We start from the raw sequence: 27384 nt of genomic DNA, 5'->3' as shown, positions 1-27384 counted from the left end.
CTCCATATCCTCACCAACATTTGTTGTTTGTGTTCCTTTTGATGACAGCCATTCTGACAGGTGAGAGGTGATAATCACATTGTGGTTTTATTTCTCTGATGATTAGTGACCTTGAGCATCTTTTTATATGCCTGTTGGCCATCTGCATCTCCTCTTTGGAAAAATGTCTATTCAGTTCTTCTGCCCATGTTTTAATTGGTTTGTTTGTTTGTTTTATGATGTTGAGTTGGATATTAATCCCTTATTGGTCATATCATTTGCAAATATTTTCTCCCATTCAGTGGATTGTCTTTTTGTTTTGTCATTATGGTCATTTTTAGTACATTTCCTTTTTAACTTTTTTTTTTTTTTTTTTGGCTGCACCACTCAACTTGTGGGATCTTATTTCCCTGACCAGGGATTGAACCCAGGCCATGGCAGTGAATGTGCTGAGTCCTAACCACTGGACCACCAGGGAATTCCCTCCTTTTTAACTTTTAAACTACAGTTGTAAGTAAATTACACAACAACATTGAAATATTAGAGAATCTTATTTTGACTATAGCGTTACTGGTGAGTTTTACACATTCACGTTTTTATGATGTCAGCATCCTTTTGTTTCTGCTTGAAGAACACCCTTTACTATTTCTGGTAAGGCAGGTCTCGTGGGGATGAACTCACACACCTTTTGTCTGGAAAAATTTTTTCCCCAGTTTTATTGAAATATAATTGACATATAACACTGTATAAGTTTAAGGTATACAGCATAAGAATTTGACTTACATTTATCGTGAAATGATTGTCACAATAAGTTTGGTGAACATCCATCCATATAGATACAAACTTAAAGAAAAAAATTTTTGCCTGTGATGAGAACTCAAGATTTACTCCTTTAACCACTTTCATACATAACATACAGCAGTGTTCACATTACGTCCCTGGTACTTATTTATTTTATAACTAGACCATCTTTATCCAACACCCCCTTCCCCTGACCTCCCGCCTCTGGTAACTGCAAATCTGATCTCCTTTTCCATGAGTTTGTTTTTTTGTTTTTAAAATATAACTAGATTCTATTCTGTTCCATTATTTATTTGTTTATATCAGTACTACACTATATTGATTACTATAGCTTTACACTAAGTCTTGAAACCAGGTTATTTATTTGTTTATTGCCATCAGAATAAAGCTCTTTATTCATCTTCCTTGTTTCAAAGAGTCATGGTAGTTCTTACAGTACAGAGAGCATTTCTGGCACGTGGTAGCACAGAGCCAAGGCACGCTCAAACACGCTGAGCCCCAGCATCTCCCTGGAGGCAGACAGTTACAGAAAATCCAAACAGGGACAGAGGGGAAATGCCAGTGAAATAAGAACCCCAGGTCATGGCTTGGCTCTAGACTTGGGCTGTGATCCTGGGATATCCAGGCAGGACCAAGCTCGAGCTAGAGAGCAGTTCATTCACAGGAAGTACTGTGACTGGCCTGGATACAGGCCCCCACAGAGAAGACTCATTTAGGAGTATTCAGCAGGCTGAGAGTGCAAGCCACAGAGGGACACAACTTGCTTCTCCCATGGGGAAACTTGCCCTGGCCTCTCAATTAGCTCCAGAAGGCCAAGGGCCTTTGACTCCTTTGTTCATTCAGCATAACTTTACTGCTGTCTACTCTGTGCCAGGCCCTGTGCTGGGTGCAGTGGACAAAGAGAGGAATCAGACACAGTCTTTACTTGCAGGGAATTCAGAATATAACAGAAAAATATATTTATAAATAAGTTGTTGTGATTCAAGGTAAAAAGGATGCAGAAAGGAGTCAGACAAACTTGGCCCTCAAGGAGTTCACAGCCTAGCAGAGGCCTAGGCTAGGTCGGAACATGGACAATAACACAGGGCAGCCTGTGATGACCAAAGAGAGACTCAGGCCGTGTGCTCTGGCAGCACAGGGAAGGATGACACAACAGCCACTGGATGACACAGTGGGGAAAATTCACAGCTTATCAGAGAAGACTGAGCAGCCTAATCTGGCTGAAGTGGAAGTAATGAATCCTACTGCCTTGGGGAGGGGATTGTGCAGCCTCAGGCTGACCTCTGTGCATCCCTTGGGCTACCCAACAGGCAGGGTGCAAGGTCTCTTATCTATGGATGCAGCTGCATGATATCCTGTGGATATCTGAGGGGAGACTGGTGACCAGGGGGAACAGGTCCAGATAACAAGGGCCCATGGTAAAAGTTAGGAGCCTAGGAGTGAGTAAACCAGGAGGGCCTCGGGGATCAGATGACCACAGCCTCCACAGATCCCACATGTCATGGAGCAACCAAGCCCGTGCGCCACAACTACTGAGCCTGTGCGCCACAACTACTGAAGCCCATGAACCCTACAGCCCGTGCGCTGCAACTACTGAGCCCACATGCTGCAACTGCTGAAGCCCGCGTGTCTAGAGCCTGTGCTCCACAACAAGAGAAGCCACCACAATGAGAAGCCCATGCGCTGCAACAAAGAGTAGCCCCCGCTCACCACAACTAGAGAAAACCCACATGCAACAACTTAGAACCAACACAGCCAAAGAAAAAAAAGAAAACAGAGGGGATTGAAAGCAAGTCAGCAGAATAACACGGCTTTCTGTGTACTTTCTCTTTTGTCTTTGAAGGAAAAGAAAATCTATTTGTGCCTCAAAAAAGATTCTTCCAGGGGCTTCCCTGGTGGTCCAGCGGTTAAGATTCCACACTTCCACTGCAGGGGGCACAGGTTCGATCTCTGGTTGGGGAACCAAGATCCTGCATGCCACATGGTGCGGCCAAAAAAAAAAAAAAGATTCTTCCAAATTTAGATAATTTAACATACAGAGCTGAGAGAAGAGTCCTTTTAAAATGCCGTAAATTGAAGCTGATTCCCAATTTGGTGATTAGGTGGATATTGGTAATTGTTTTAGATATACCTGAATCAGTAGGAGTAGTAGTTTCCAAACTTTTTGCTAATCAAAATATTGGGAGTACATATTGCATGATTCCATTTATATGACATTCTGGAAAAAGGCAACACTATAGGGAGAGAAAACAGGATTAGTGGTAGCCGAGAGTTGAGGGCAGGTGAGGCTGCTCGTGGGAATTTTTAGGTGATGAAACTATTCTATACAGTCCTGTGGCTGTGGATACATGATTCTAGACATTTATCAAAACCTATGCAACAGTACACAAAGACTGAAGTTTTACTATATGCAAAGTTTACCCCCCAAATCTTAACTAGGATATCAGGGGATCTCAAGATGGAATGAGGACTATGACAAATGAATTTGTTTTACAGATGTATGACATAAACTCACTGAAGGGAATAGGAAAAAGGGAGATGACCTAAGTAACTTTGGAAGATTGTTTTGACTGTATACTGTAAGTGTCTTAGTCCGTTTGGGCTGCTATAACAGAATACCATAGACTGGGTGGCTTATAAACAACAGAAATTTATTTTTCACAGTTCTGAAGGCTGGAAATCCAAGAACAAGGCATTCAGTGTCTGGTGAGGGCCAGCTTCCTGTTTCATAGATGGCCATTTTCTCACTGTGTCATCATATGGTGGAAGGGGTGAAGGAACCCTTTGGGGAGAGTGGAGCAAAGGAATATGCATTACGTCTGAAACAGGGAAAAATATTCCAAATGAGGCAACAAGCTCAGCACAAGCCACGAGCTTTTATCTCTTGGTCAGGAAGTGTTCCAAGCCAAAGCCTCATGCCTGAAAGACTGCCTTTCCCAACAAGAGGCAATTAAGGTTAAATGTAGGTCATAAGGCTGTGGCCCTAACCTGATGAGAATGGTGTCTTTATAAGAGGAGGCAGAGACACCAGAGAGTTCTCATTCTCTCTGCCATGTAAGGACATATTGAGAAGGTGTTTATCTACAAACCAGGAAGGGAACTCTCACCAGGAACTGAATCAGCTGGCATCTTGAACTGGGGCTTCTGGCCTCCAGGACTGTGAGAAAATAAATTTCTGTTGTTTAAGCCACTCAGCCCATGGTATTTTACTATGGCACCCTGAGCAGACTAATACAGCCACCAAATACCTCTTCTAGTCTCCACCCTTGGCAGCATCCTCTCACTGTCCGTGGTGGTTTGGAATAGGGTGGTCGGCATCCAATGTGACAGCAGTCACTTATTTTGAACAATGGTTTGATGGTTCTTCTGGCCCAAATTTCAGTCACTTGTTCAAAAGGAGGAAGCAAAGGAACTGAATCAAGAGCTGACATGGACTCAGGAGTGCTTATGCAGCAAGCTTCTGCCATCAGAGATGGAGCCAGACTTGCTGGTGAATACCCCTCAAGTTAGCTGCATCATAAACAAGCTTAATTTGCTTTTGTTTACCTAAACTTAGGATCCGTTCTTTGTTTGACTTAGAGAAATAAAGTTTAGTAACATTAGCATGTAAACCATTCCTGCAGACAGGTCAGAAATGATCAGTTCCTTTGGTTTCATATCAAAATATAGAAACCTATGTTCTCATTTTTTTTCCCCAGCTCAAAGTTAGGTTATCATAAATGCAACATTTAGAAATTCCTTATGCCATGTCATAACCTGAGATAGGGAATTCAAGAGGAAGAGATTTGGGACACTCTTCTAGGTACTTTTCATTTGTCTTCTCACTTATTCCTAAGTGCAGGTGGTGTTGCCCCTAATTTACAGTTGAGGAAATGAACTCAGAGAAGTTAAGCACTTTGTTTGGGATGGCACTGCTAATAAGAGACAAAGCTGTGAATTAGACTGAGTCAGGCTAGGATCCAAAGTGCATTTTTTTTTGTACAGTAGTACTCTCCACTGGGAGTGTGGTGACTTTGCAGTCAGAGATCTTTTTAGAATCTAGTAGTGATGGACAGGAATCTCTGGTCCCTGCCACTCTTTTTTTTTTTTTTGCGGTACGCGGGCCTCTCACTGTTGTGGCCTCTCCCATTGCTCAGCACAGGCTCTGGACGCGCAGGCTCAGCGGCCATGGCTCACGGGCCCAGCCACTCCGCGGCATGTGGGATCTTCCCGGACCGGGGTATGAACCCGTGTCCCCTGCATCGGCAGGCAGACTCTCAACCACTGCGCCACCAGGGAAGCCCCCCTCCACTCTTGTTTGTGTCTGTAATAACTGTAAAATATAAGATCACTAAAATGCCTTAGGGTTCTGAGTGCCTGTGTGAATGGGGGTTAATAAGGCTCACCAATGGTCCAAAATCATGACTAGGAGTCAGCATGTCCTATTTAAGTATTAGCCACTTGTCAGACAGCCAAACTGTGAAGGACAGGTGGCAGGGAGTCCACCTACTGGAAGATGGGACTTAGAGCAGAAGTCTATTATATGGGACTGTTGATCATTAGGCACAGAGGCAATGAAAACCACCTTTTATGAGTACAAAAGGCTGATCCTTGAGAAAGAAGAATGAAATGATTACTCCAGAAGAGACTGCCCCATGTAGAACCTCCTTTTATTCCAGTCATACGGGTCACCCATGCATGCAGGTCTGCCATAAAAACTTCTGAATGAGCACATAGAGTCCATTGTGGTCAGTAGATGTCAAATATTTTGACCTTGGAACAATAGTCTTGGGCAATCTACTTTTGTTTTTTTTTGTTGTTTGTTTGTCTTTTTGGCTGTGTTGAGTCTCCGTTGCGGTGCACAGGCTTTCTCTAGTTGCTGCGAGCCGGGGTGGGGGGTGGGGCTACTCTTCGTTGCAGTGTCGGTTTTCTGGCTGTGGCGCCTTCTCTTGTTGTGGACCATGGGCGCTAGGGCCAGGGCTTCAGTAGTTGCAGCACACCTGCTCAGTAGTTGGCAAGGGAGGGCCCTAGAGCGCATGGGTGGGGCAGTCTACTTTTAGAAGCTGCGTTTTGCTGGGATAAACTGGGGTTAACCCCACTGTGTTCCCAGCCCTGAGGAACACGGAGCACCCCTGCCATCTCTTCCGGTTTCCTGAGCAAGTGCTTCTGTCTTCGAAGGACTCCTCTCAGTTCCTGAATTTCACATAGTTGCTACAGATGTTTTACTGCTTAGAAGAAAGTCCAAAATAGGATTGCCTAGAATTCGGGTGTGTGTGTGGGGAGTATTCAGGCCTTTTTGCTGGAAGACCCATGTCACATACAGGGCGAGTAAAAGCAAAAGGGTTGTTTAAAGGGCTAACAGAATATGTCCACTAATTTCAAGCAAGGAAAGATTCAAGGACCCAATGGCTCTCAGCTGGAGCTTGGCAAATCTTTTTATTAAAATAATTAATTAATTAATTAATTTTGGCTGCCTGGGGTTTTCGTTGCGGTGCGCAGGCTTCTTATTGCAGTGGCTTCTCTTTGTTGTGGAGCATGGGCTCTAGGCACGCAGGCTTCAGTAGTTGCAGCACGCGGGCTCAGTAGTTGTGGCTCACAGGCTCTAGAGCGCAGGCTCAATAGTTGTGGTGCACGGGCTTAGTTGCTCTGCGGCATGTGGGATCTTCCCGGACTAGGGCTGGAACCCTTGTCCCCTGCATTGGCAGGTGGATTCTTAACCACTGCGCCACCAGGGAAGCCACAGCTTGGCAAATCTTATTTCTCTGGTGCAAGGAACAAAACGTTGCTCCACTGAGCGGAAAGATGGCCCAAGTAGGGGCATCTGGGGTTTGGTCACTTAGGCGGAGAAGACAAAAGCTTCTAAATGGATGCTCCCTGGGGAAACCCTGATGTCTGAAGGCGACAGGAGCCGGGGTCCTGATAGGGGCCAGAGCTCAGACCACAGGGCGACAGCAGCAGGACACCCTCGCGCGTGAACCTGGTGGTGCGGAGCTCGACAGGCACCAACTCTGCGTCCTTGCTCCAGGGTACGCTTGCGCTCCAAGCCCGCGGCTGTCAGTCAGCGCCCTCGGTCCGCCCCTCCCAGAGCTCAACCAATCGCAGCCGGGGGTCGGGGGTGAGGCGACACAGCTGGTCCAGGAAGCCGGGGCCAGGCGGCCTGGTGCAGCTGCGACGGGCGTCTGGGTACCCGGCCGCCGGAGAGCGCACGTCGGGAGGCCAGAGCGGAGGTGAGTGCCAGCTTGCGGCTTGTGCTCCAGGGCCGTGCCGTGCCGGGCCGGGCCCGGCCTCTGCCGCCCGAGCGAACCATTACCTGGCTCCTCCCGGGCGCCTCTCGGCTGCTAAGCCCCTTCCTCCGCGCTTTGGCTCCCGAGCTCCCGGCCCGGTGCAGAGGAGCTGCAGCCCCGGGGTCATGGCTGGGGCATCTGAACCTGGAACGGGAGGCTCCGGCCCAAGGCGGGGCAGAGTTAAAGCCCCCCGCTGCCGCAGCCTTGGTCCGGAGTAGCCCGAGCTGTAGCCGGCCCCTGGGCGGGGCTGGGCGTGAGCATCTCCATCCTCAGCTTTCTCGACTTGCTGCAACACCCGCAGGAGCAGCCGCAGCGCGGCGGAGCCCAGACTTCCGGGCCGCTAAAGACCCCTTCCCCTAACACCTTTTCTAAGCGAGTGCGGGGCACTTGGAGACGCCTCCCTCCTCTGCCCGCGTCTCCAGTCTCATCGCTGCTCCGAGACCCAGCTGCCTCTTGGCTGGCGGTCCTCTCATGCGTTGGACTATTCTGGTTTTACTGAGCTGTCGTTTTGGGACATCAGATTGAGGTCGCTTGGGTAAAGTGTGACCTCTACAAGGTGTGATGTGGAGACTCTGCCTGGCCTGTCGCTCATCTCCACTTGATCAAAGACCACTACTGTGGTGGTAAGAGGGATTCACAGGATTTATACAAAATTTGTAATTGTCTGTAAAATTTTCCTTGCTTGCATTATTTATTTTAAAGGAGGATTGTTGCCACATTTTGTAAAGAATAAAGGATCACGCTGCTCTGATGGATCTCTCCCCTTCTCACTGTGGTTAATTATCATTTGGAACATCAGCGTGCTCTTGAAGCTGGCAGCACTCCCAGACCCTGATAACTGTCTCAGTCCACGCAGTAGAACAGCACACTGTTCCTCCATAGTGTTTGGGCTCTGCTTTCCTTTGACTGTGTTTAATATCTTCTGTGTCTTTCATCCTCACAATCTCTCTGGGCCTGATACGATGCAGTTATTTGTTACTGAGAAAGGAAACGAACGATAGATCCCTGAAGTAGGATTGGCTATCCCCATTGACACAGACTCGGATTGTCCTGGAGGGACAATGTAAGTTACAATTCAAGCATCATTTCTGAAAGGCCGTCCCTGAGCAATTTGTACAAATAAGACCCTCTGGCCACTCTATACCATTGGTTCTCCTACCTGGCTGTGTATTATAATTATCTGCAGACCTTAAATAAAAACTGTTTATCGGGCCCTACTCCTATGGATTCTGATCCAGTTGGTTGAGTGGAATGCAGGCATTGGTATTTGTATAAGCTTCTGGGATGATATTAATGGGCATGCAAGGTTAAAGAACACTGCCTATCAACATGCCCTATTTTTATCTTTTTCTTTTTTTTTTTGCGGTACGCGGGCCTCTCACTGTTGTGGTCTCTCCTGTTGCGGAGCACAGGCTCCGGACGCGCAGGCTCAGCGGCCATGGCTCACGGGCCCAGCCGCTCCGCGGCATGTGGGATCTTCCCGGACCGGGCCACGAACCCGTGTCCCCTGCATCGGCAGGCGGACTTTCAACCACTGCGCCACCAGGGAAGCCCCCTCTATTTTTTTCTTATAGCACTTATTGCTTTGTGACTTATTTAACTGATTTGTTTACTTCTCTACCCTACTGCCCCCGCCTCCACCCCGCCCCCCGGGTATTATGAAAGCAGTGGGGTGCTGCTTTGAAAGAAGAGAAGGCCTAGGTGAGTCAGCGTTTTGGGCATGTGAGATGGGGGTGCATGAAAGAGAAATGGAATGGAATATGGGGAAACAAGTCCTGTAGACTTCTGTCCCTGCTTCATTTTTATCCAAGGATTGATCTTATTTGGTTGACCCATCATCATCATGGTCTTGGATGAGTCTCCAGTTCTTTCTCTAGACATTCCCCTGTTAAGTTTCAAGGTTTTACTCAGCACCCTATGAAATACAGCTGATCTTTGGAAAGTTCGAGATACGAACATTTAATTCGGGATATAGTCCATGTAAATCTGTGCTTTTGTCGTTTATGTGTGGGGTCCTTGTATTCCGAATTAAAATTCCAGATACTTGCTCTGACAAGTACATCTATGTGGCTGGCAGGTCAGAGTATTTAGGATGGGGACTGTTCCAGAAACTGCGTGTGTGGTTGTTCAATAATGTATTGTTTTTGTGTAGTGGTTGTCTAAGGAAGTTAGCCCCCCCAGAGGGTGGGGTTGCTGCCTAATTTAAAAAAAAATATTTATTTATTTTTTGGCTGCATTGGGTCTGTGTTGCTGCGCCTGGGCCTTCTCTAGTTGCAGAGAGCGGGCTTCAGTAGTTTAGCACGCGGGCTCTAGAGCACAGGCTCAGTAATTGTGGCACACGGGCTTAATTGCTCCACGGCATGTGGGATCTTCCCGGACCAGGGCTGGAACCTGTGTCCCCTGCATTGGCAGGCGGATTCTTAACCACTGTGCCACCAGGGAAGCCCTAATTTTCTTTTTAGTACTGAACTCAAGTATTTCATTTGTGTTACTGACAATTGTAATTCCAAGTGATATAAGCAATCACTTTGTAATTCTCTTGTGAGATGGGGGTAGGAGGTCAGGTACCTAATGGCAGTATAGAGTTGTTGCCACAGGCCATGAAAAATTTAGATTGGCTGGTAAATAGTCTTAATCAAAATTTGGCAAAACAGACCCAGCAGACCATGGATTTTAGTTTTTGCTTGTCATTTGAACATAAATATGAAGCATGAGTAAGTGGTGCACTAACATTTCAGAAAGATTTGAAAACAAGACTGCTCAAGTTGAGATTCCTCATGGAGTGATCACAACTTTTAGATGTGTCCAGATACTTCTTGTTTTCTCTAGTGGTAGGATGGATCATTGAACTACATGATTATTCTAGTCTTTAAGAAAATAAGGACCTACTGTATAGCACAGGGAACTCTACTCAATACTCTGTAATGGCCTATATGGGAAAAGAATCTAAAAAGGAGTGGATATATGTATATGTATAATTGATTCACTTTGCTCTACCCCTGAAATCAGCACAGCATTGTAAATCAGCTATACTCCAATAAAAATTTTTTAAAAAAAGGAAAAATAACATATGGGGCTTTTATCTGTGGTTTATATTTTTTCTGGTTATGTTGCTATTTATAAGGTTTTGACCTTTAGCTCAGATCTGAGAATGATTTGCCCTATGTAAGTTCATGAATATAAATAACCACTTATTGTTGGTTTTTTTTTTTTTTTTATTACTAGGAAAGGAAATGTTCCTATCCTTATTCCGCCCACTACTTTGTACTGAAATCTATGTACATCTCTTTGCTATAAAATTTTATTCTTGATTTCAAATATATTTTCCTTTGCTTCATTTTCAGTATCTTTAACCTGTATTTCATGTGCTTATCTCTGTTGCAGCAGGAAGAATGGTATAAAAATGAAAAACATCAACATGTGCTTCGAATGTGACAAGAAAAGAATAAGGGCTCTCACAGTTGCTTGAATTCAGATTTTACGCTGGAAGGAAAGTTAGATGTAAACCCTAATTTCTTAGTTCTAATAAGTATCTCTTCTTGGGAACTGGAAATTTCCAAAAAAAAAAAAAAAGGTAAATTAAATTCAATTATATATTTTTATGTTTTGGTTGATCTAGGAAACTTTTTTTAAGTCATTCCTATCTAGCACTATTGTTCTTACTCAATTCTTAGGCAATTTGAGATACCAAATGATATTTTCCTGCTCTCTTTGCAAATAGATTTCTTGCTATAATGCCTAGGTTTTATATTTGTAGGAAAAACCGAGAAATCTGTTACATATTTCTTTTTTCATTTTGGAATCTTTCATTTTAAATTTGTTTTCTCATATCTGATTTAATGCCTTGTTTCTCCTTATAAGCTCATCTTTAATTATTACTTTTAGAAACCAGCTTTTTTCTTTATATTTGTGAGTTTTATTTCCTGGTGAAGATGAAGGAGAAAAACAAACCACCCACAGGTGACAACTATCAACATTTTAGTATGTGTCTTTTCAAAGAGAGGTCTGTCTAGTACACCTCAGGCTGTATCTACTTAGGTGTACAGATGGATCTCTCAATCTCAGTGTTCCACCTACTTGTAGCAGGAAGTCAGATCTTCTCGTAGCATGACCTTCCATAATGATTTTTATAAGAAGTCCCTGGCTGTGAGGGGCTTCTTGCATGTTTGCGTTGCTGCCTATAAGGCCTTTCGTTCCTTTAGCTCTGAAGTCTGCTGCCCTTGTGCTGTCCTTCTGCGCCACTGACCATTGCTGTGCTGCTGCTGAGCAGCTCTGAACCACACTGACGTCCTCTGAGCTGCTGGCCTTTCCACAGTACGTAGACCACGGCTACCGTGGTGCAGTGGAGTATTATCTTTGGTCTTCCCTCTCTGGCCATCAGGGAAAACTATGATTCTTGTGGCCAGCTCCTTGAGAAGGCTTTCTGCAGAGGAGCAGAGGGGCCCTGGGGACAGAGTTATTTCCTTTATTTCACAGCCATTTCCTTCCTAGAATTTACAGGTCCTTCAGGGTGGGTAGGTAGCTGGGTGTTGGAGAGGGGTGATATTGGGGGGCTATGAAATGGTTAAGTTCAGTCTTTCACAGTACTTGGCATCCCTGTGGTGGTGGCCAGGAGTGGGGGATTTATTCCTCTTTAATTTAGGAGAGAAATACCTCTTGCCTAACATGAGTGTAAGCTTTGCCAGGGGAATTTCTGGCACTTAGTACAGCGTGCGGTACAGAGTAGGCCTCCATAATTATTTATCGTGTGGTTTGTTGAATCAGCATATATCATGTAAGGAGCTAAGTACTGGGAAGGAATCAAAAAGTATGATACATTGTTATCCTTAAGTTGCTTTTCTCTGATATATAGTTTCTGTTTTTTTTAAAAAAATATAGTCTTAATTGGTATAGAGTAGTTGGGGAGATGAGAAATACATAGAAATACAGAGATCAGCTGAGAAGTGAAAAACGTAAGTGCTGTGGGAATTCTGAGGATGGAAAGCATACTGGAATAGCTTAGCCTTGTCTCCTTTATGAAGCTGGGGTGAGGAAGTGTCGTCGTATGTCCTTGTGGTATGGGACTTGTGGTATGGGAACATATTAGACCAGAAGAGTGGAGGAGTGAGGGAAGAGGGGGCTTGCCAGGTCCAACACAAAACTGTAGGCATATTGGTGCAGCTAAGGGAGTCTGAGGTCTTCTTCACTGTGGTTATGCACCCTTTTCACCTTTACCTCTCTATCCTGCCTTCCATGGAAAGCCTCACTGGGAACTAAACACTAACATTTTCACTGCGTACCTATATCATAAAAGCAGCTGGGGAGAGCATTTTAAAATAATTACATGGAAGAACAGTTAGGAGCCACATACTCTCAAGTCCTCTGCCTCTAGCAGGTGTGATGAAGGATTTGGGTGAGCTGTTACTCCTGAAGCTTAGTTTTCCTCTCCTACATCTTCAGGGCAGGTGTCTTTCCTCCTGTGCCTTGTTACTCAGCTGAGGGAGCATCAGAACCACATGCGTGGTGAGGGAGCCAGAAACCCAAAGGGTGTTTCCTGTCTCCTGCCATACAGAGGGATGGCATCCCTGTTTTCCAGAGGTTGTCAGAATGGTTTGCACCTAATCCCAGATCTTCTCATAAAATCACAGGTTTTCTTCTTACTGCTCTTTAAATATAATTACTCTAGTAATATAATAAAACTTAAACTGTAAGGGAAGGGAAGTGGTTTTATTTACTTAGACCTCTTTAGAAAATTAACACTTGAATTTTGTAATTTCTAAGGGTTTGAGGATATTCTTCTTTGCTCTCTTAAAAGTTAAAACCTAAATAGGTAGTAGGACAGATATCTCTGTATTTACACAGAAGCCTGGAGCTGGGTTTAAGTAAATTGTCCAGATATAGAATAGATGTTACTGTGCTCTGTTTCTTTGCTTTCTCTTATGCCTTTGGGTCTTCAGTAAGGTTAAGAAAGAGGAAATACGGTGTCTTTCCTTTTACTCCACTCTAAGTTGTTGTAATTGGTAATCTGTTTTCTCATCTCCCCTCTTCGAAGGAGTCCTTTGGAGAAAAATGTGCTTCTTAAATCAACCCCAGTTGCTCTTTTATACAAAGAACTCGTAAGGAAACTAGCAGAAAAGAAGCAAGTCAAACTGAAAGCTCATCTGCAGCTCAGAAAAACAAAGACATGGAGTTTTAAGCAGTGAAGGGAGCATGGTGTCGGCCATGGGTGATCAAGACACAGCCAGACAATGTGGATCAGTTTCTTCAAACTACGTTTTTTCTGCTGTCTGCTTGCAGTATTGATGGTGGTAGTGCTGGTCATCAATGTCACTCAGGTAGAGGTGAGTACTCAGCATGCTGCTTCATAACTAAGGGAACCAAGTCGAGGGATTTGGGGCTAACTAGCCTGGAAAATGTTGATCATCTGGGAACTCATCTCAGTCACAGTTCCTGTTTTCATTCATTCAATAAGTGTTTGAGTGCTTTCAATGGTTACATACTGCGCTAGTCACCAAAGGTGCAGTGGTTTCTTCACTATGGAGCTCGTATTCTAAATGTGCATGGGAGAAAATAAGAGTAATAAGTAATCATAGAATATAATAATAAATGATAATTAGAAATTGTGAGAAGTACTGTAGAGAAAAGAAAGTGGGTTCTCTAGAGTAGCTTTAGAGTTATGAAAGAAAGTCTTTTCAAGGAGGGGACCTTTTAGCTGACTCCTGGCAGAAAGCTGAAGGAGTATTTCAGGGGAGGGAGATGATGATGTCTGTCTGTTTGTTTTTAATTAATTAATTTATTTTTGGCTGCTTTGGGTCTTTGTTGCTGCATGCAGGCTTTCTCTAGTTACGGCAAGCAGGGGCTACTCTTCCTTGCGGTATGCGGGCTTCTCATTGCAATGGCTTCTCTTGTTGCGGAGCACGGGCTCTAGGCGTGCGGGCTTCAGTAGTTGTGGCACGCGGGTTCAGTAGCTGTGGCTCTCAGGCTCTAGAGTGCAGGCTGAACAGTTGTGGCGCATGGGCTTAGTTGCCCTGCGGCATGTGGGATCTTCCCAGACCAGGGCTCGAACCTGTGTCCCCTGCACTGGCAGGCGAATTCTTAACCACTACGCCAGCAGGGAAGTCCGATGAGTCTGTTTTGAAGACTGGGTGTGGTGCTTAGGACAGGGACCATGTCTTATTGAACCCTCACAAGTGCCTGGAACTGAGAAGTTACTTAGTAGTAGTCACCTCTCCCCCTCTCTTCCATTCCCTTCATGAACTCACATATCACCAAAATTTATGGAGTATTTTTTAATCTAAACTGATGCTGTCCTTTTAATTTTGTTGGCTTGTGGTACTTCTCAGGTTATAGGTCGAACTTAATTACGGTATTTTTTTGGTTTTTGGATTTTGCTGTAGGCTGAATGTTTGTGTCTCTCAAACATCCCCGCCCTGTGGGAACTCAGGTTACTGTTTTCTCTCATGGTTTCATGTGGTTCTTTCCCCAGCCTCCAGGAGTTTCCTTACACACGTGTGCTCCTCAGTACTCTGCTGAATACTTAATTAGGACTCTGTAGATCTCCTGAGTTCTGTGTGCAGCTGTCTCCTACTGTTACTGTCCTGTGGATTCTAACCAGCTTGGTCTTTTAAGACTCTCAGCTCATCTCCTCAATTTAGGGGGTTCTCCAGGCTCCACCTGGGTTCCCCTCTTGCTGCTGCAGCCTGGAGATGCTCTCAAGGCTGTAAGCAAAGGGCAATCAGTCATAGGGATCACTTCCTTTATTTCCCATCTTTCAGGCATCATGTCTTTTGTTGTCTGATGCGCAGTGTCTGGAAAAACCACTGTTTCAGGTGGAGGAGTAGCTCTCACTGTTTCTGTATCTTGGCTGCAAGTGGAAGTCTGAGGGACTTGCATTTGAGGGGGAAGAATTCATGGAGGAGCTGGAGAGAAGGATTAATGGACCAGGGGGAGGAGGAGAAGATGGGACCTAGAGTACAGATGGAGCAGTAACTATGTCGAATGAGGGACATGGTACACTGTGAGTGTTCTTGCTGTCGTTTTATTATTAATTATGTAGGAGGAGCCATGCTCCTTCCTCTGACCTAAGAGGGAAAAATGTCATAATGGTTGGCAACGTAGATACATTTGCTGCTGGAAGGTAAGACATTGAGGGAGTTCTTGCCTAGAGAGGAGACGGAAGGTGGAAGGAGGGTGGAGCCCAGGAGGTTGGTACATAGGGGCTTGAAAGAATGGGGGTGGAAGATGGAGCTGACCCTGCAGGATGATAGAGACCAATAACTTTCAAGATCATATGTGTGCATGGCGCTTACTCGCATTGATTTTGTGAGTGTGTTTGGTTTTACCACGTTCAACAGCCTGGGTGTAAGAAAAGAGAGGATAGTTGTGTAGGTCTAGGATGGCCGAGGAGGGAGGAGAAAGAGAGACTTGAGAGGTTAGGCCATAGTCCCACATCATTAATGTCATTATAGTCAGGAAGGAATGTTAGGAATTATTGTTAGGAATTCCCCTAATAGTTCTGCTGCAGTTCTTGGAAACTTCTGGAGAATGTCCGCTAACAGCTCTAGCTATCTGCACAAACACAAACCGAACAATAATGGAGAAGGGAGGTGCCAGTAATATAAATGATGTAGGACAATTTTAATATTGAAAATATAAATAGATCTTTTAGTGGAGTGTGGTGAGACACTTCCCCTCGTCTAAAGAGGTTATCTTGTCCAGGCTGAGAGTATTGTTATGACTTTTAAACTGTTCAGTTTATTACTATGATGATAATTGTTAAAGAAGCTTGGGGTGGGGAGTGGGGAGTGGGACAGGCTCTGAACCTTGGCCGTCTTCCGTCCCTTAATCCCTGGTCTGTCCTAGGCTTCTGATCCTGATTGTACTCTCCTTGCTATTAGAGTATCTGAGTATTTTCTTTTTTTTTTTTGCGGTACGTGGGCCTCTCACTGTCGTGGCCTCTCCCGTTGCGGAGCACAGGCTCCGGACGCGCAGGCTCAGCGGCCATGGCTCACGGGCCCAGCCGCTCCGTGGCATGTGGGATCCTCCGGACCGGGGCACGAACCCGTGTCCCCTGCATCGGCAGGCGGACTCTCAACCACTGCGCCACCAGGGAAGCCCTCTGAGTATTTTCTGAAAAGCACAGATTCAATTTTAATTAAAAATATCACATAAGAAAATTAACCATCACAGGTGGTAAGCGGAGAAAAAGCATTTTCAAATATGCCAAATTCAGAGTTGGTTAAGATAAACAAACAAAACAAACAAACAACACTAAATGCAGCAAATGTTCTTTCCATTGGTAACAGGTCTCCTTCATGTTTTTGTTTCCTCATCTCATGCTCAAGTTAGTCTCCCTTATATTGTATATGTGGAGTTTTTTGAAATTTAAGAAAGCAATATTTCCTTTGTCACGACTATTACATTTTTACTTAGTTTTCCAACATAAAACGTGGTTAGATACTTTAAATTCTTCAGCTTCTGAAACATTAATAAAGATTTACTGAATGAAAGTTGAATAAATTCGAAATAATTCATGGGGGTTTAAAAAATACAAATCCTAGGACATCCCGTTTGCTCCATCTCAGATGTATCACACCAAAATCCCCACATTTCCTAAGATTTGGCCAAATTCAGTTAAACAAATAGAGGAACAAATAAGATCCGCAAACTAGCAAAACCTCTCTAGTTGGGTGATTGTGAGTAGAGCAACTACTATAGTGAATTCACAGATTTCTGGATTTCTAGACATCTCTGAATGTAAAGGACTTATTATCAAGTTGGTATATACGGCAGGCTGAATAAAGCCCCCAAAGATGTCAGTGTTTGAATTCTCAGAACCTGTGAATATGTTATCTGATAAAAGGGACTTTGCAGACAAGCTTAAGTTAAGAATCTTGAGTTAAGGATATTATTCAGGATTATTTGGGTGGGCCCAATATAATCACATGGGTCTTTATAAGAGAGTGGCAGGAAGGTGGAGGTGATATGATGATGGAAGTAGACATTAGAATGATGCAGGTAGAAACCATGGGAGAAAAAATATCACATATGAGAAGGCGATATATATCAATATCTAACAAAAGTTTGTAGGGAGAATTCTCTGTTAGTTCTCTGATAACCTCTCATTGAGCATTGCCTGTATTTATTTGATTTTTCCTTATTCATTGATATTTTAAATATATATGTTTTCCAATTATGAAAACAATACCAGTGTATTAGGGCTTTTGGCTGCAAATAAAGCTGATTCAATCTGGCTTTAATATTAAGGAATAATATTCATTTAGAATAGAAGTCAGGAGGTATAGTTGTGCATAATTCATTTTGCTATGTTGAGCATAGTTCAGGCTCCATGTCTCTGTAAGTCTCTCAGCTGTGCCCTTTGTGCATTAGCTTTGTCTATGGCATCCTCTTTCATGGTTGGATTTTAGGTTGCTGCCACAGCAACAGGTGGTTGCTTTCTTGTACATGTCCAGCTTGAGATACAATTTTTTCCCTCAAAATATTCTCAAGAGTTACTTGCATTTTTTTCATTGGCAAGTAAAATTCAGAGAGCTGTTCCCAGAGTACTGGCGGTGTCTGGATTCAGGTGCATGAATCCATCAGAAACATGCAGCAGCTTTTCATAGAACAGAATTGGGTCACAGGCCCATTCCTGAATCAGTCACTTGGGATTATTCTTTGATCAGTCAGGCCCGCCCCTGAGCTGACCGGTCAGTAAACAGCAGTGTTGTGTTTCAGTAGACAGGAGTGAAACAGGCCTGTGGGACGGGCTAGCATAGTGTTCATTCCAGTCCACACCTTACAGTGGCTCCAGGAGTGACCATTAGTGTTTCCTCTTGGCTCTGAATCTAAAAAGATGGCAGACCTTGAAGCTGCCCTTGTTACTGGCCTAGAATAGGGATATCATTTGGGAAAATTAAGTAAATTGGCATTTTTGCATTCTTTTTCTTTTTCTTTTTTTTTTTTTTGCGGTACGCAGGCCTCTCACTGTTGTGGCCTCTCCCGTGTGGAGCACAGGCTCCGGACGCACAGGCTCAGTGGCCACGGCTCACGGGCCCAGCCGCTCCGCAGCATGTGGGATCTTCCTGGACTGGGGCACGAACCCGTGTCCCCTGCATCGGCAGGCGGACTCTCAACCACTGCGCCACCAGGGAAGCCCTCTTTTTCATTTTTAAGTAAAATTCAGGTGACTTAGCACCAAGCATCTGGTGATTCTTGGATTGGGCTGTATGTGTCAGTTTGCTGGCCTTGAGTTGGTAGCTGGTCCTACCCAAGGAACAAGAGTGACCATGGGAGAGGAAGAGAGGAAAAAGAAAGGAGAAGGAGGCATGCTGTGAGCACACAGTGCATGGTTTGGTCCTTAGTAGTTTGTCATAGCCTCACAACAACTAGAAAGGAGAGGGAGGCTGGAATATTTCCTAAAATGTGATCAGTAGGTAAGGGAAATTTTTCTGTTTTTAAAAAATTGAGATATAATTTACATATAACGTTGTGTAAGTTTAAGGTGTATGATGTGTTGATTTGATACATTTATATATTGTAATATGATTACCACTATAGTGTTAGCTAGCACTTCTGTCATGTCACATAATTATCATTTCTTTTTATGGTGAGAACAATTAAGATCTTGTTTGTTAGCAACTTTGAAGTTTGTTACATAAACTTATTATATTTATATTAATACAATAATACACTAGGGCTTCCCTGGTGGCACAGTGGTTGAGAGTCTGCCGGCCGGTGCAGGGGACACGGGTTCGTGCCCCGGTCCGGGAAGATCCCACATGCCGCAGAGCGGCTGGGCCTGTGGGCCATGGTCGCTGAGCCTGCGTGTCCGGAGCTTGTGCTCTGCAATGGGAGAGGCCACAACAATGAGAGGCCCGCGTACCACAAAAAAAAAAAAAAAAAAATAATAATAATACACTATTGTTGACTACAATCACTATGCTATGTGTTTGATCTCTAGGACTTATTTATCTACTAGTTGCAAGTTTGTACCCTTAAACAATATCTCCCTAATTCCCCAATCCCCTAGCCCCTGGTAATCATTTTATTCTTTGTTTTCACGAGTTCAGCTTTTTTTTTTTAACACTTTATTCCTTTTTTTTTTTTTTGGCCTCACCATGTGGCTTGTGGGATCTTAGTTCCCCAACCAGGGATTGAAAGCATGGAGTCCTAACCACTGGACTGCCAGGGAATTTTGGAGTTCAGTTTGTTTAGATTTCACATATAAGTGATATGGGGTATTTGTCTTTCTCTGTCTGACTCATCTCACTTAGCATAATATTCCAGTGTGTGTGTGTGTGTGTGTATACACCACTGCATTTTCTTTATTCGCCCATCAGTGGACTTAGGTTCTTTCCATATCTTGGCTATTGTGAGTAATGCTACAGTAAACATGGGTGTGCAGATATCTTTTTTTATACCTTTTTTCATTTCCTTAGGATATATACCCAGAAATGGGATAGCTGGATCATATGATAGTTCAATTTTTAATTTTTTGAGGAAACTTCATGCTGTTTTCTGTAGCAGCTGAACTAATTTACATTCCCAACAACAGTGTATAAGGGTTCCCTTCTCTCCCTATCCTCTTTATCTTCCTTACGATAGCCATTCTAATAGGTGTGATGTGATATCTTATCATGGTATTGATTTGCATTTCCCTGATGATTAGTGATGTTGATCATCTTTTCATGTACCTGTTCACCATTTGGATGTCTTCTTTGGAAAAAATGTCTCTTTAGTTCCTCTGGCCGTTTATTTATTTATTTATTTATTTATGTATTTTTGGTTGTGTTGGGTTTTTGTTGCTGTGCACGGGCTTTCTCTAGTTGTGGCAAGTGGGGGCTACTCTTTGTTGCAGTGCATGGGCTCCTCATTGTGGTGGCTTCTCGTTGCGGAGCACGGGCTCTAGGCATGCGGGCTCAGTAGTTGTGGCTTGCGGGCTCTAGAGCGGAGGCTCAGTAGTTGTGGTGCATGGGCTTAGTTGCTCCACGGCATGTGGAATCTTCCCAGACCAGGGCTTGAATCTGTGTCCCCTGCATTGGCAGGTGGATTCTTAACCACTGCGCCACCAGGGAAGTCCCCCTCTGCCCATTTTTAAAATTGGATTTTGTTGTTATTCTTATTGAGTTGTTGATTTTTGCTTTTGTTGCTTGTGCTTTTGGTGTCATATCTAAAAAAATCATTGCCAAGACCGATGCCAAGGCACTTCTTCTTCTAGTATTTTACAATATCAGATCTTATGTTTGTTTTTAATCCATTTTGAGTTCATTTTTGTGAGTGGTGTAAGATAGGGGTTCAATTTCATTGGTTTGTTTTTTTTTTTTTTTTTTTTTTTTTTTTGCTGTACGCGGGCCTCTCACTGCTGTGGCCTCTCCCGTTGCGGAGCACAGGCTCCGGACACACAGGCTCCGCGGCCATGGCTCGCGGGCCCAGCCGCTCCGCGGCATGTGGGATCTTCCGGGATCGGGGCACGAACCCGTGTCCCCTGCATCGGCAGGCGGACTCTCAACCACTGCGCCACCAGGGAAGCCCTCATTGGTTTGTTTGTGGTTAACCAGTCTTCCCAGCACCATTTTCGAAGAGACTATGCTTTCCTCATTGAGTATTTGTTTGCTCCCTTATCAGATATTAGTTGACTGTTTATGTGGAGGTTTATTTCTGAACTCTTGATTGTATTCCATTGGTCTATATGTCTGTATTTATGCCGGTACCATACTGTTTTGATTACCATAGCTTTGTAGCGCAGTTTGAAATCAGGACGTGTGATACCTTTAGATTTATTCTTTTTTCTCAGGATTGCTTTGGCTATTTGGGATCTTTGTTGTTCCACATAAATTTTAGGATTGTTTTTTCTATTACTGTGGAAAATGCCATTGGAATTTTGATAGGGTTTTCACTGGATCTATAGATGACTCTGTTAGTATAGGGGTTTTAACAATATTAATTCTTCCAATCTATGAACATGGGCTCTCTTTCCATTTGTTTATGTCTACTTCAGTTTCTTTTTTTTTTTTTTTTGACTTTAGTTTCTTTCATCAAAGTTTTCATTGTGTAGATCTTTCACTTCCTTGGTTAAATTTATTCCTAATTATTTTATTGTTTTTGATGCTACTGTGAATGGGATAGTTTTCTTTATTTTTTTCCAGATGTTTTGTTGTTAGTGTATAGAAATGCAATTTATTTCTGTATGTTGATTTTATATCCTGCAGCTTTACTGAATTTGTTGATTAGTTCCAATAGGTTTTTGATTGAGTCTTTAGGATTTTCTAAATACAGGTGACCCTTGAACAAGATGAGTTTGAACTGTATGGGTTCACTTATACATGGATTTTTTTTCAGTAGTAAATACTACAGTACTACATAATCCACAGTTGGTTGAATCTATGGATGTGGAACTGCAGATATGGAGAAACCATGTATATGGAGGGCTGACTATAAGTTATATGCAGATTTTCGACTGTGTGGAGGGTAAGTGCCCCTAACCTCTGCATTGTTCAAGGGTCAACTGTATGAGATGATATCATTTTCAAATAATGACAATTTTACTTCTTCATTTCTGATTTGGATGCCTTTTATTTCTTAGTCTTGCCTAATTACTCTAGCTGACACTTATAGTACTATGTTGAATCAGAGTTGTGACTGTGGGCATTCTTGTTTTGTTCTTGGTTTTAGAATAAAAGCTTTTAATCTTTCACTATTGAGTGTGATATTAGCTGTGGGTTTGTTGTAAATAGCCTTTATTAAATTTACCTTCTATACCCAGTTTGTTGAGAGGTTTTTATCATGAAAGGATGTTGTATTTTATCAAATACATTTTCATTCTATTAATATGGTATATCACATTTATTGTTTTGTGTATGCTGAATCATACTTGCATCCCAGGGATAAATCCCACTTGGCCATGGTATGTATCCTTTTAATATATTGTTGAATTAAATATATTGTTGAATTAATATTTTGTTGAGAATTTTTGCATCTGTATTCATCAGGGATGTTGCCCTATAGTTTAGTTCTCTTGTAGTGTCCTTATCTGGCTTTGGTATCAGGGTAATGCTGGTCTCATAAAGTGAATTTGGGAGTGTCCTCTCCTTTTCAATTTTTTGGAAGAGTTTGAGAAGTTTTGGTGTTAATTTTTAACTCCAGCTTTTAGTTTTGTTGATCTTTTCTGTTGCTTTTCTGGTCTCTAATTCATTTATTTCCACTGTGATCTTTATTTCTTTCCTTCTGCTAACTTTGGTCTTAGTTTGTTCTTCTTTTTCTACTTCCCTGAGGTGTAAAGTTAGGTTGCATGAGATCTGTTTTCTTAATATATACATTTATTGCTATGAACATCCCTCTCAGAACTGCTTTTGTGGTAGGTTTTCCATAGGTTTTAGTATGTTATTTCCAGCTTCATTTGTTTTGAGATATTTAAAAATATTCTTTTTCAACTTATTCTTTGATCTATTGGTTGTTCAGGAGTATGTTGTTTAATTTCTACATATTTGTAGATTTTCCAGCTTTCTGCTTGTTGTTGATGTCTAGTTTCATACCACTGTGGTCAAAAAGGATAGTTGGTATGATTTCATTCTTCTTAAATTTGCTAAGACTTGCTTTGTGGCCTATCATGTGATCTAAAGTGGGGCATGTTCCATGTGCACTTGAGAAGAATGTGTATTCTGCTGTGATTGAATGTTCTATAAACGTCTCAGTTTCATTTGATCTAATATATGGTTCCAGTCCAATGCTTCTTTATTGATTATCTGTCTGGGGGATCCATCCATTGCTGAAACTGGGGTATTGAAACCCCCTACTATTACTATATTGATGTGTATTTTTCCCTTCAGTTATGTTGGTATTTGCATAATAGATTCAGGTGTTTTGACATTGGGTAGGTATAGATTTATGATTGTTATATTTTCTTGATGTATTGACCCATTTATCATCATATAATGATCTTCTTTATCTCTTGTTACTGGTTTTGGTTTAAAGCCTATTTTGTCTCAGATAAGTATAGATAACCCCCTTTCTTTTGGTTTCTGTTTGCATTTAATGTCTTTTTCCATCCCTTCATGTTGAGTCTTTTTGTGTCATGAAATCTGAAGTGAATCTATTGTAGGCTGTATGTAGTTGGATCTTATTTTTTTATTCATTCAGCCACTCTGTGCCTTTTGGTGAATTCAGTCCACTTACATTTAGAGTGTTTATTGATACATAAGGACTTATTAATGCTATCTTATTAATTGCTTTCTATTTCTTTTGCATTTTCATTGTTTCTTTTCCCCTCTGTTTATGCCTTCCTTTTTTTGTAAATTAGTGATTTTCCATGGTGATATGCTCTGTTTTCATTTCTTTCGCTTTTGTGAATTTTCTTTATGTTTTTGTTTCGTGGTTACATAAAACATTTCATAGATAAAGCAGACCATTTTAGGCTGATAACAGCATAACTTCAATTGCACACAAAGCTCCACCTTTTTTTTTTTTTTTTTTTTGCGGTACGCGGGCCTCTCACTGCTGTGGCCTCTCCCGTTGCGGAGCACAGGCTCCGGACGCGCAGGCTCAGCGGCCGTGGCTCACGGGCCTAGCCGCTCCGCGGCATGTGGGATCTTCCCGGACTGGGGCACGAACCTGTGTCCCCTGCATTGGCAGGCAGACTCTCAACCACTGCGCCACCAGGGAAGCCCAAAGCTCCACCTTTTTATTCCCTCCCTTTTATATTTTTGATGTCACAGTTTACCTCTTTTTGTACTGTGTATTTGTTAACAAGTTATAGTAGCTGTAGTTATTTTCTTTAACCTTTATACTATAGTTAAGTGGTTAACACACCATCCTATTACAGAATTAGAGTTTTCTAAATCTGTATATTTATCTTCACCAGTGTGTTGTATACTTTTGTATGTTTTCATATCACTAGCATCTTTTCATTTCAGCTTGAAGAACTGCTTTCAGCATTTCTTGCAGGGCAGGTCTAGTGGTGATGAACTCCCTCAGCTTTTGTCTGTCAAGGAAAGTCTTTATTTTTCCTTCACATCTGAAGGATAACTTTTCTGGGTATTCTTGGCTGGCAGTTTTTTTCTTTCAACACTTTGGATATGTCATCCACTCTCTCCTGGCCTATAGGTTTTCTGCTTAGAAATCTACTGAGAGCTGAATGGGCATTCTTTTGTAGATTACAATATTTTTTCCTTTGGCTGCGTTTAGGATTCTCTCTTTATGCTTGTTTTTTGACAGTTTCATTATAATGTGTCTTGGAGAAGGTCTTTTTGCATAGAGATAAAAGGGTGATCTATTAGCTTCTTGAACTTGGTTGTCCAAGTATATATCCCTAGGTTTGGGAAGTTCACAGCTATTATTTCTTTAAATAAACTCTACTCCCTTTTCCCTCTCTCCTCTCTCTCAAACCCTGATTATTCTAATATTTGTACATTTGGTGGCATCGCATAGATCATGTAAGCTTTCTATGCTCTTTTTCATTCTTTTTTTCCTGCGTTCTCTTCTGATTGGTTTATTTCAAAGTTCCTGTCCTCTAGCTCCCTTATTCAGTCTTCCATTTGATCTCCTTTGCTATAGATGCTCTCTATTGCGTTTTTTCATTTTATTCATGGAATTTTTCAGCTCCAAAATTTCCATTTGCTTCTTCTTTATGATTTCTATCTCTTTGTAAGTTTCTGATTTTGTTCATGTATATTTTGACTTGTTTGTCTATGTTTTATTGTAGCTCATTGAGTTTCCTCAAACAGCTATTTTGAATTCTTTATCTTCTAGGTCGTTAATTCTGTGCCTTTGAGCTTGGTTATTGGAGGATTATTGTTGTCTTTTGGTGATGACACGTTTCCTTGATTCTTTATGTTCCTTGTACATTTGCATTGCTGCTTTCACACTTGAAATAGCAGATACCTCCTCCTGTCTTACTAGTTGCCTTTAGATGGGATAAAATGTTCATTAGTCCTGTTTTATCTGTGGTTTTTTCTGCCCTTGTACGGGTACACTTGCTTCCCATGTCTTGCTTCTTCTTGTGGCACAGTTTTTAACCTTTTCTTACAATCCACCAGGCTAGCTGCTGTTAAGTTTTTGTTTTCCAGAAGGAGGCACTATGGCTTAAGTTTGTGTTTCTCCCTTGTCCACAGAAACTGATAGTGTCCTGTTTAGCAGAGTCTCACTTACTGCCTCATTTGGGAGCATGCACAGGAGCTGCTGGTTCCAGAGTGTGGGGAGGTGTGGGTTTAGCACTCAGGGCATTGGGAGTGCTCATGGGCTCTGTGGAAAGATTGTCAGGTGAGGGTCTCCCATGGGCTCGTGGGTGGACTCCCTGCTAAAGTCCTGAGCACAGTTAGCAGGAACTGCATCCCTTCAGTGCCCTTTGGTATTCTTATCTGCCTCTTTCCTGATCTCTTCCCTCCCTCCAGTCATGGAGATCCCACCTCAGTACTTGGGGTGCTGCTGAATTAAGTGGGTTTCTCTCACAATGGGGGTAGCTGGGCACTAACTTGCCACTCTCCTTTTCCCTCTTGGAAGAGGGTGCTCCTGGGTTGTTCAGCCCTGGGCTTGTTATGTGTGGGGAGGGGCAGTGCTGGCAAAGTTTCTCGTACCCTCTTAGTCACATCCAAACTTGTATTTTTTTTCTTTCTGGGATTTCCCCTTGGGAAGACTGGATTTCTACAAATTCTTTCTCATCTGTTGGTATCTGCCTGGGTCAGCATGCTCCAGGTTTTCCCTGACTATGGCCAAGAGGGATTGGGACAAGTTCACTGGCTATGCTGTCTTCACTGAGGTTTATCTGCCTATTACCAGATACACATGTGGTCGAGACTCCTCCTAGGTCGCTTGGCGTGTGGTACTGGATCCCACAATTCTCACAGAGGCACTTTTGTTTTTGGATGGGTGCCTAATTTGTTGTTAAAAAGGGGGACAAAAAAGGAGGAATGTCTTACGCCATGTCATGACGCTGATGTCAACTCTGCTAGGGAAAAATTTTCGAAGTCATTATTACCTTTTTTAATGAACAAATAATACTATGTGTTCCTTTAAAATGAAGGAGCCTAATGAAATTCTTCCAATTGAGAGTGTCTGGATACAAGTGTAAAATGAAAGGGAAAAAATACAGAATCTAAGAAGATCATTAAAAATCGTTTTGTATTTTGGGATTATTTTTACTTTGTTTGGCATTATGTTTACCTCGTATAGGATTTTGAAGTGATTTGGCATAGATGGGGAGCCTGAGGCCTTGTTTAAGTGGTTTATAGCAGGTAATACTAGCTATTGAGGAGAGTGATTTTCAGTTTTGCCTTGCTGTTGTTGTTTTTCCTTGTAATTTAACTTATTGCATAATGTCAGATGCAGTCCCCTGGGTTAGGTACGAAAAAGGTCCTGCACCCAATTTCCAATGTGGGTAGGGGGGATTTTTCCATACCGCCAGGCAATTCTTGGACACCAGCAGGGTGACCTACAGTTCAAATCAATTCTGACACTGTAACTGAGCAGGACCCTATGGGCCCTTCCTGGACAGACCCCCTCCCCCATGTCCTCTGCCTGCCTCTCCTTTGTAGAAAAGCTGTAGTTTCTCAGGCCTCCCGAGAGTCACAAAAGCCTGGCCCAAGAATTAATGATTGAAAGGACAATATAGTGACAAAAGTAGCAGTTGGGCCAGGAGAACTGGTAACAATTGAAACAGTAAATCAGCCACATGGCAGTCACAGTATCCATAGTTCCTCCCTGAAATACATAGATAACAGTATCTGATACACATTCCTGAGTTGTTTTACAGATGCTAAAACCCCCACCAAATGGAAGAAGTTAACTATTTGATGATCATGAGCACATAGCCCCCAGACCATCTGGAACTTGAAGATTGATAATGTTAACCCCTGTAACACCGCCTTGCTACCACACCATCAACCAGTCAGAGAATTGTGCACGAGCTGATCATATACTCTGTGACTCCCCTCCCTCACCTTCCCTTTAAAAATGCTTCCCTGAAACCCATTCGGGAGTTGGGGTGTTTCTGAGCACTAGCTGCCCTGGACTCCTAGTTTGGCACTTTACGATAAACACTGAACTTTACTTCCCCACAACCTGGTGTCAGTAGATTGGCTTTACTGTGTGCAGGCGAGTGGACCCAAGTTTGGTTTGGTAACAACACTGTCTACCTGAAGATAGCATCAGATCCCACAGGTTAAGGGCTCAGTCCTATAAGACTCTCCCCCAACCCCAACTTCAGATGCCAGTAACAAGTCCAGGTTGTCACCTGCTTCTGACTGACTATAGATCAGAAGTTCCAATGGTCTCTGCCTTGGCTTCAATTAATTTGCTAGAGCAGCTCACAGAAATCAGAGAAACATTTTACTTACAAAATTACTGGTTTATTATAACCAGTTATAACTCA

At 42.8% G+C, this 27384-nt stretch overlaps 2 protein-coding genes across 7 annotated transcripts in view; one reads left to right on the top strand and one right to left on the bottom strand.

The window, feature by feature from the left end:
- Positions 1-27384, bottom strand: part of RPL24 (ribosomal protein L24) — a gene marked incomplete at its 5' end in the record, with an annotated part of 144625 nt that overhangs the window by 59150 nt on the left and 58091 nt on the right. The gene's annotated exons all lie outside the window — the stretch shown is intronic.
- The window catches only part of NXPE3 (neurexophilin and PC-esterase domain family member 3), a 50803-nt gene continuing 33867 nt past the window's right edge, over positions 10449-27384 (top strand). For 2 of the 3 annotated variants that reach the window (XM_082624938.1, XM_082624936.1), the window contains exons 1-3: positions 10449-10617; positions 11246-11357; positions 13075-13363. In XM_082624938.1, the coding sequence (XP_082481064.1) occupies positions 13271-13363 (93 nt within the window). In that variant the 5' untranslated portion in view covers positions 10449-10617; positions 11246-11357; positions 13075-13270. The remainder of the gene's footprint in view (positions 10618-11245; positions 11358-13074; positions 13364-27384) is intronic. The other variant, XM_082624937.1, reaches the window with a different exon arrangement.

The sequence above is a fragment of the Mesoplodon mirus genome (assembly GCF_964341445.2).
Source record: "Mesoplodon mirus genome assembly, chromosome: 6".
Taxonomy (NCBI): domain Eukaryota; kingdom Metazoa; phylum Chordata; class Mammalia; order Artiodactyla; family Ziphiidae; genus Mesoplodon; species Mesoplodon mirus.
Note: the sequence above shows the minus strand (reverse complement) of the source record. Positions and strands in the feature narration are given on the sequence as shown.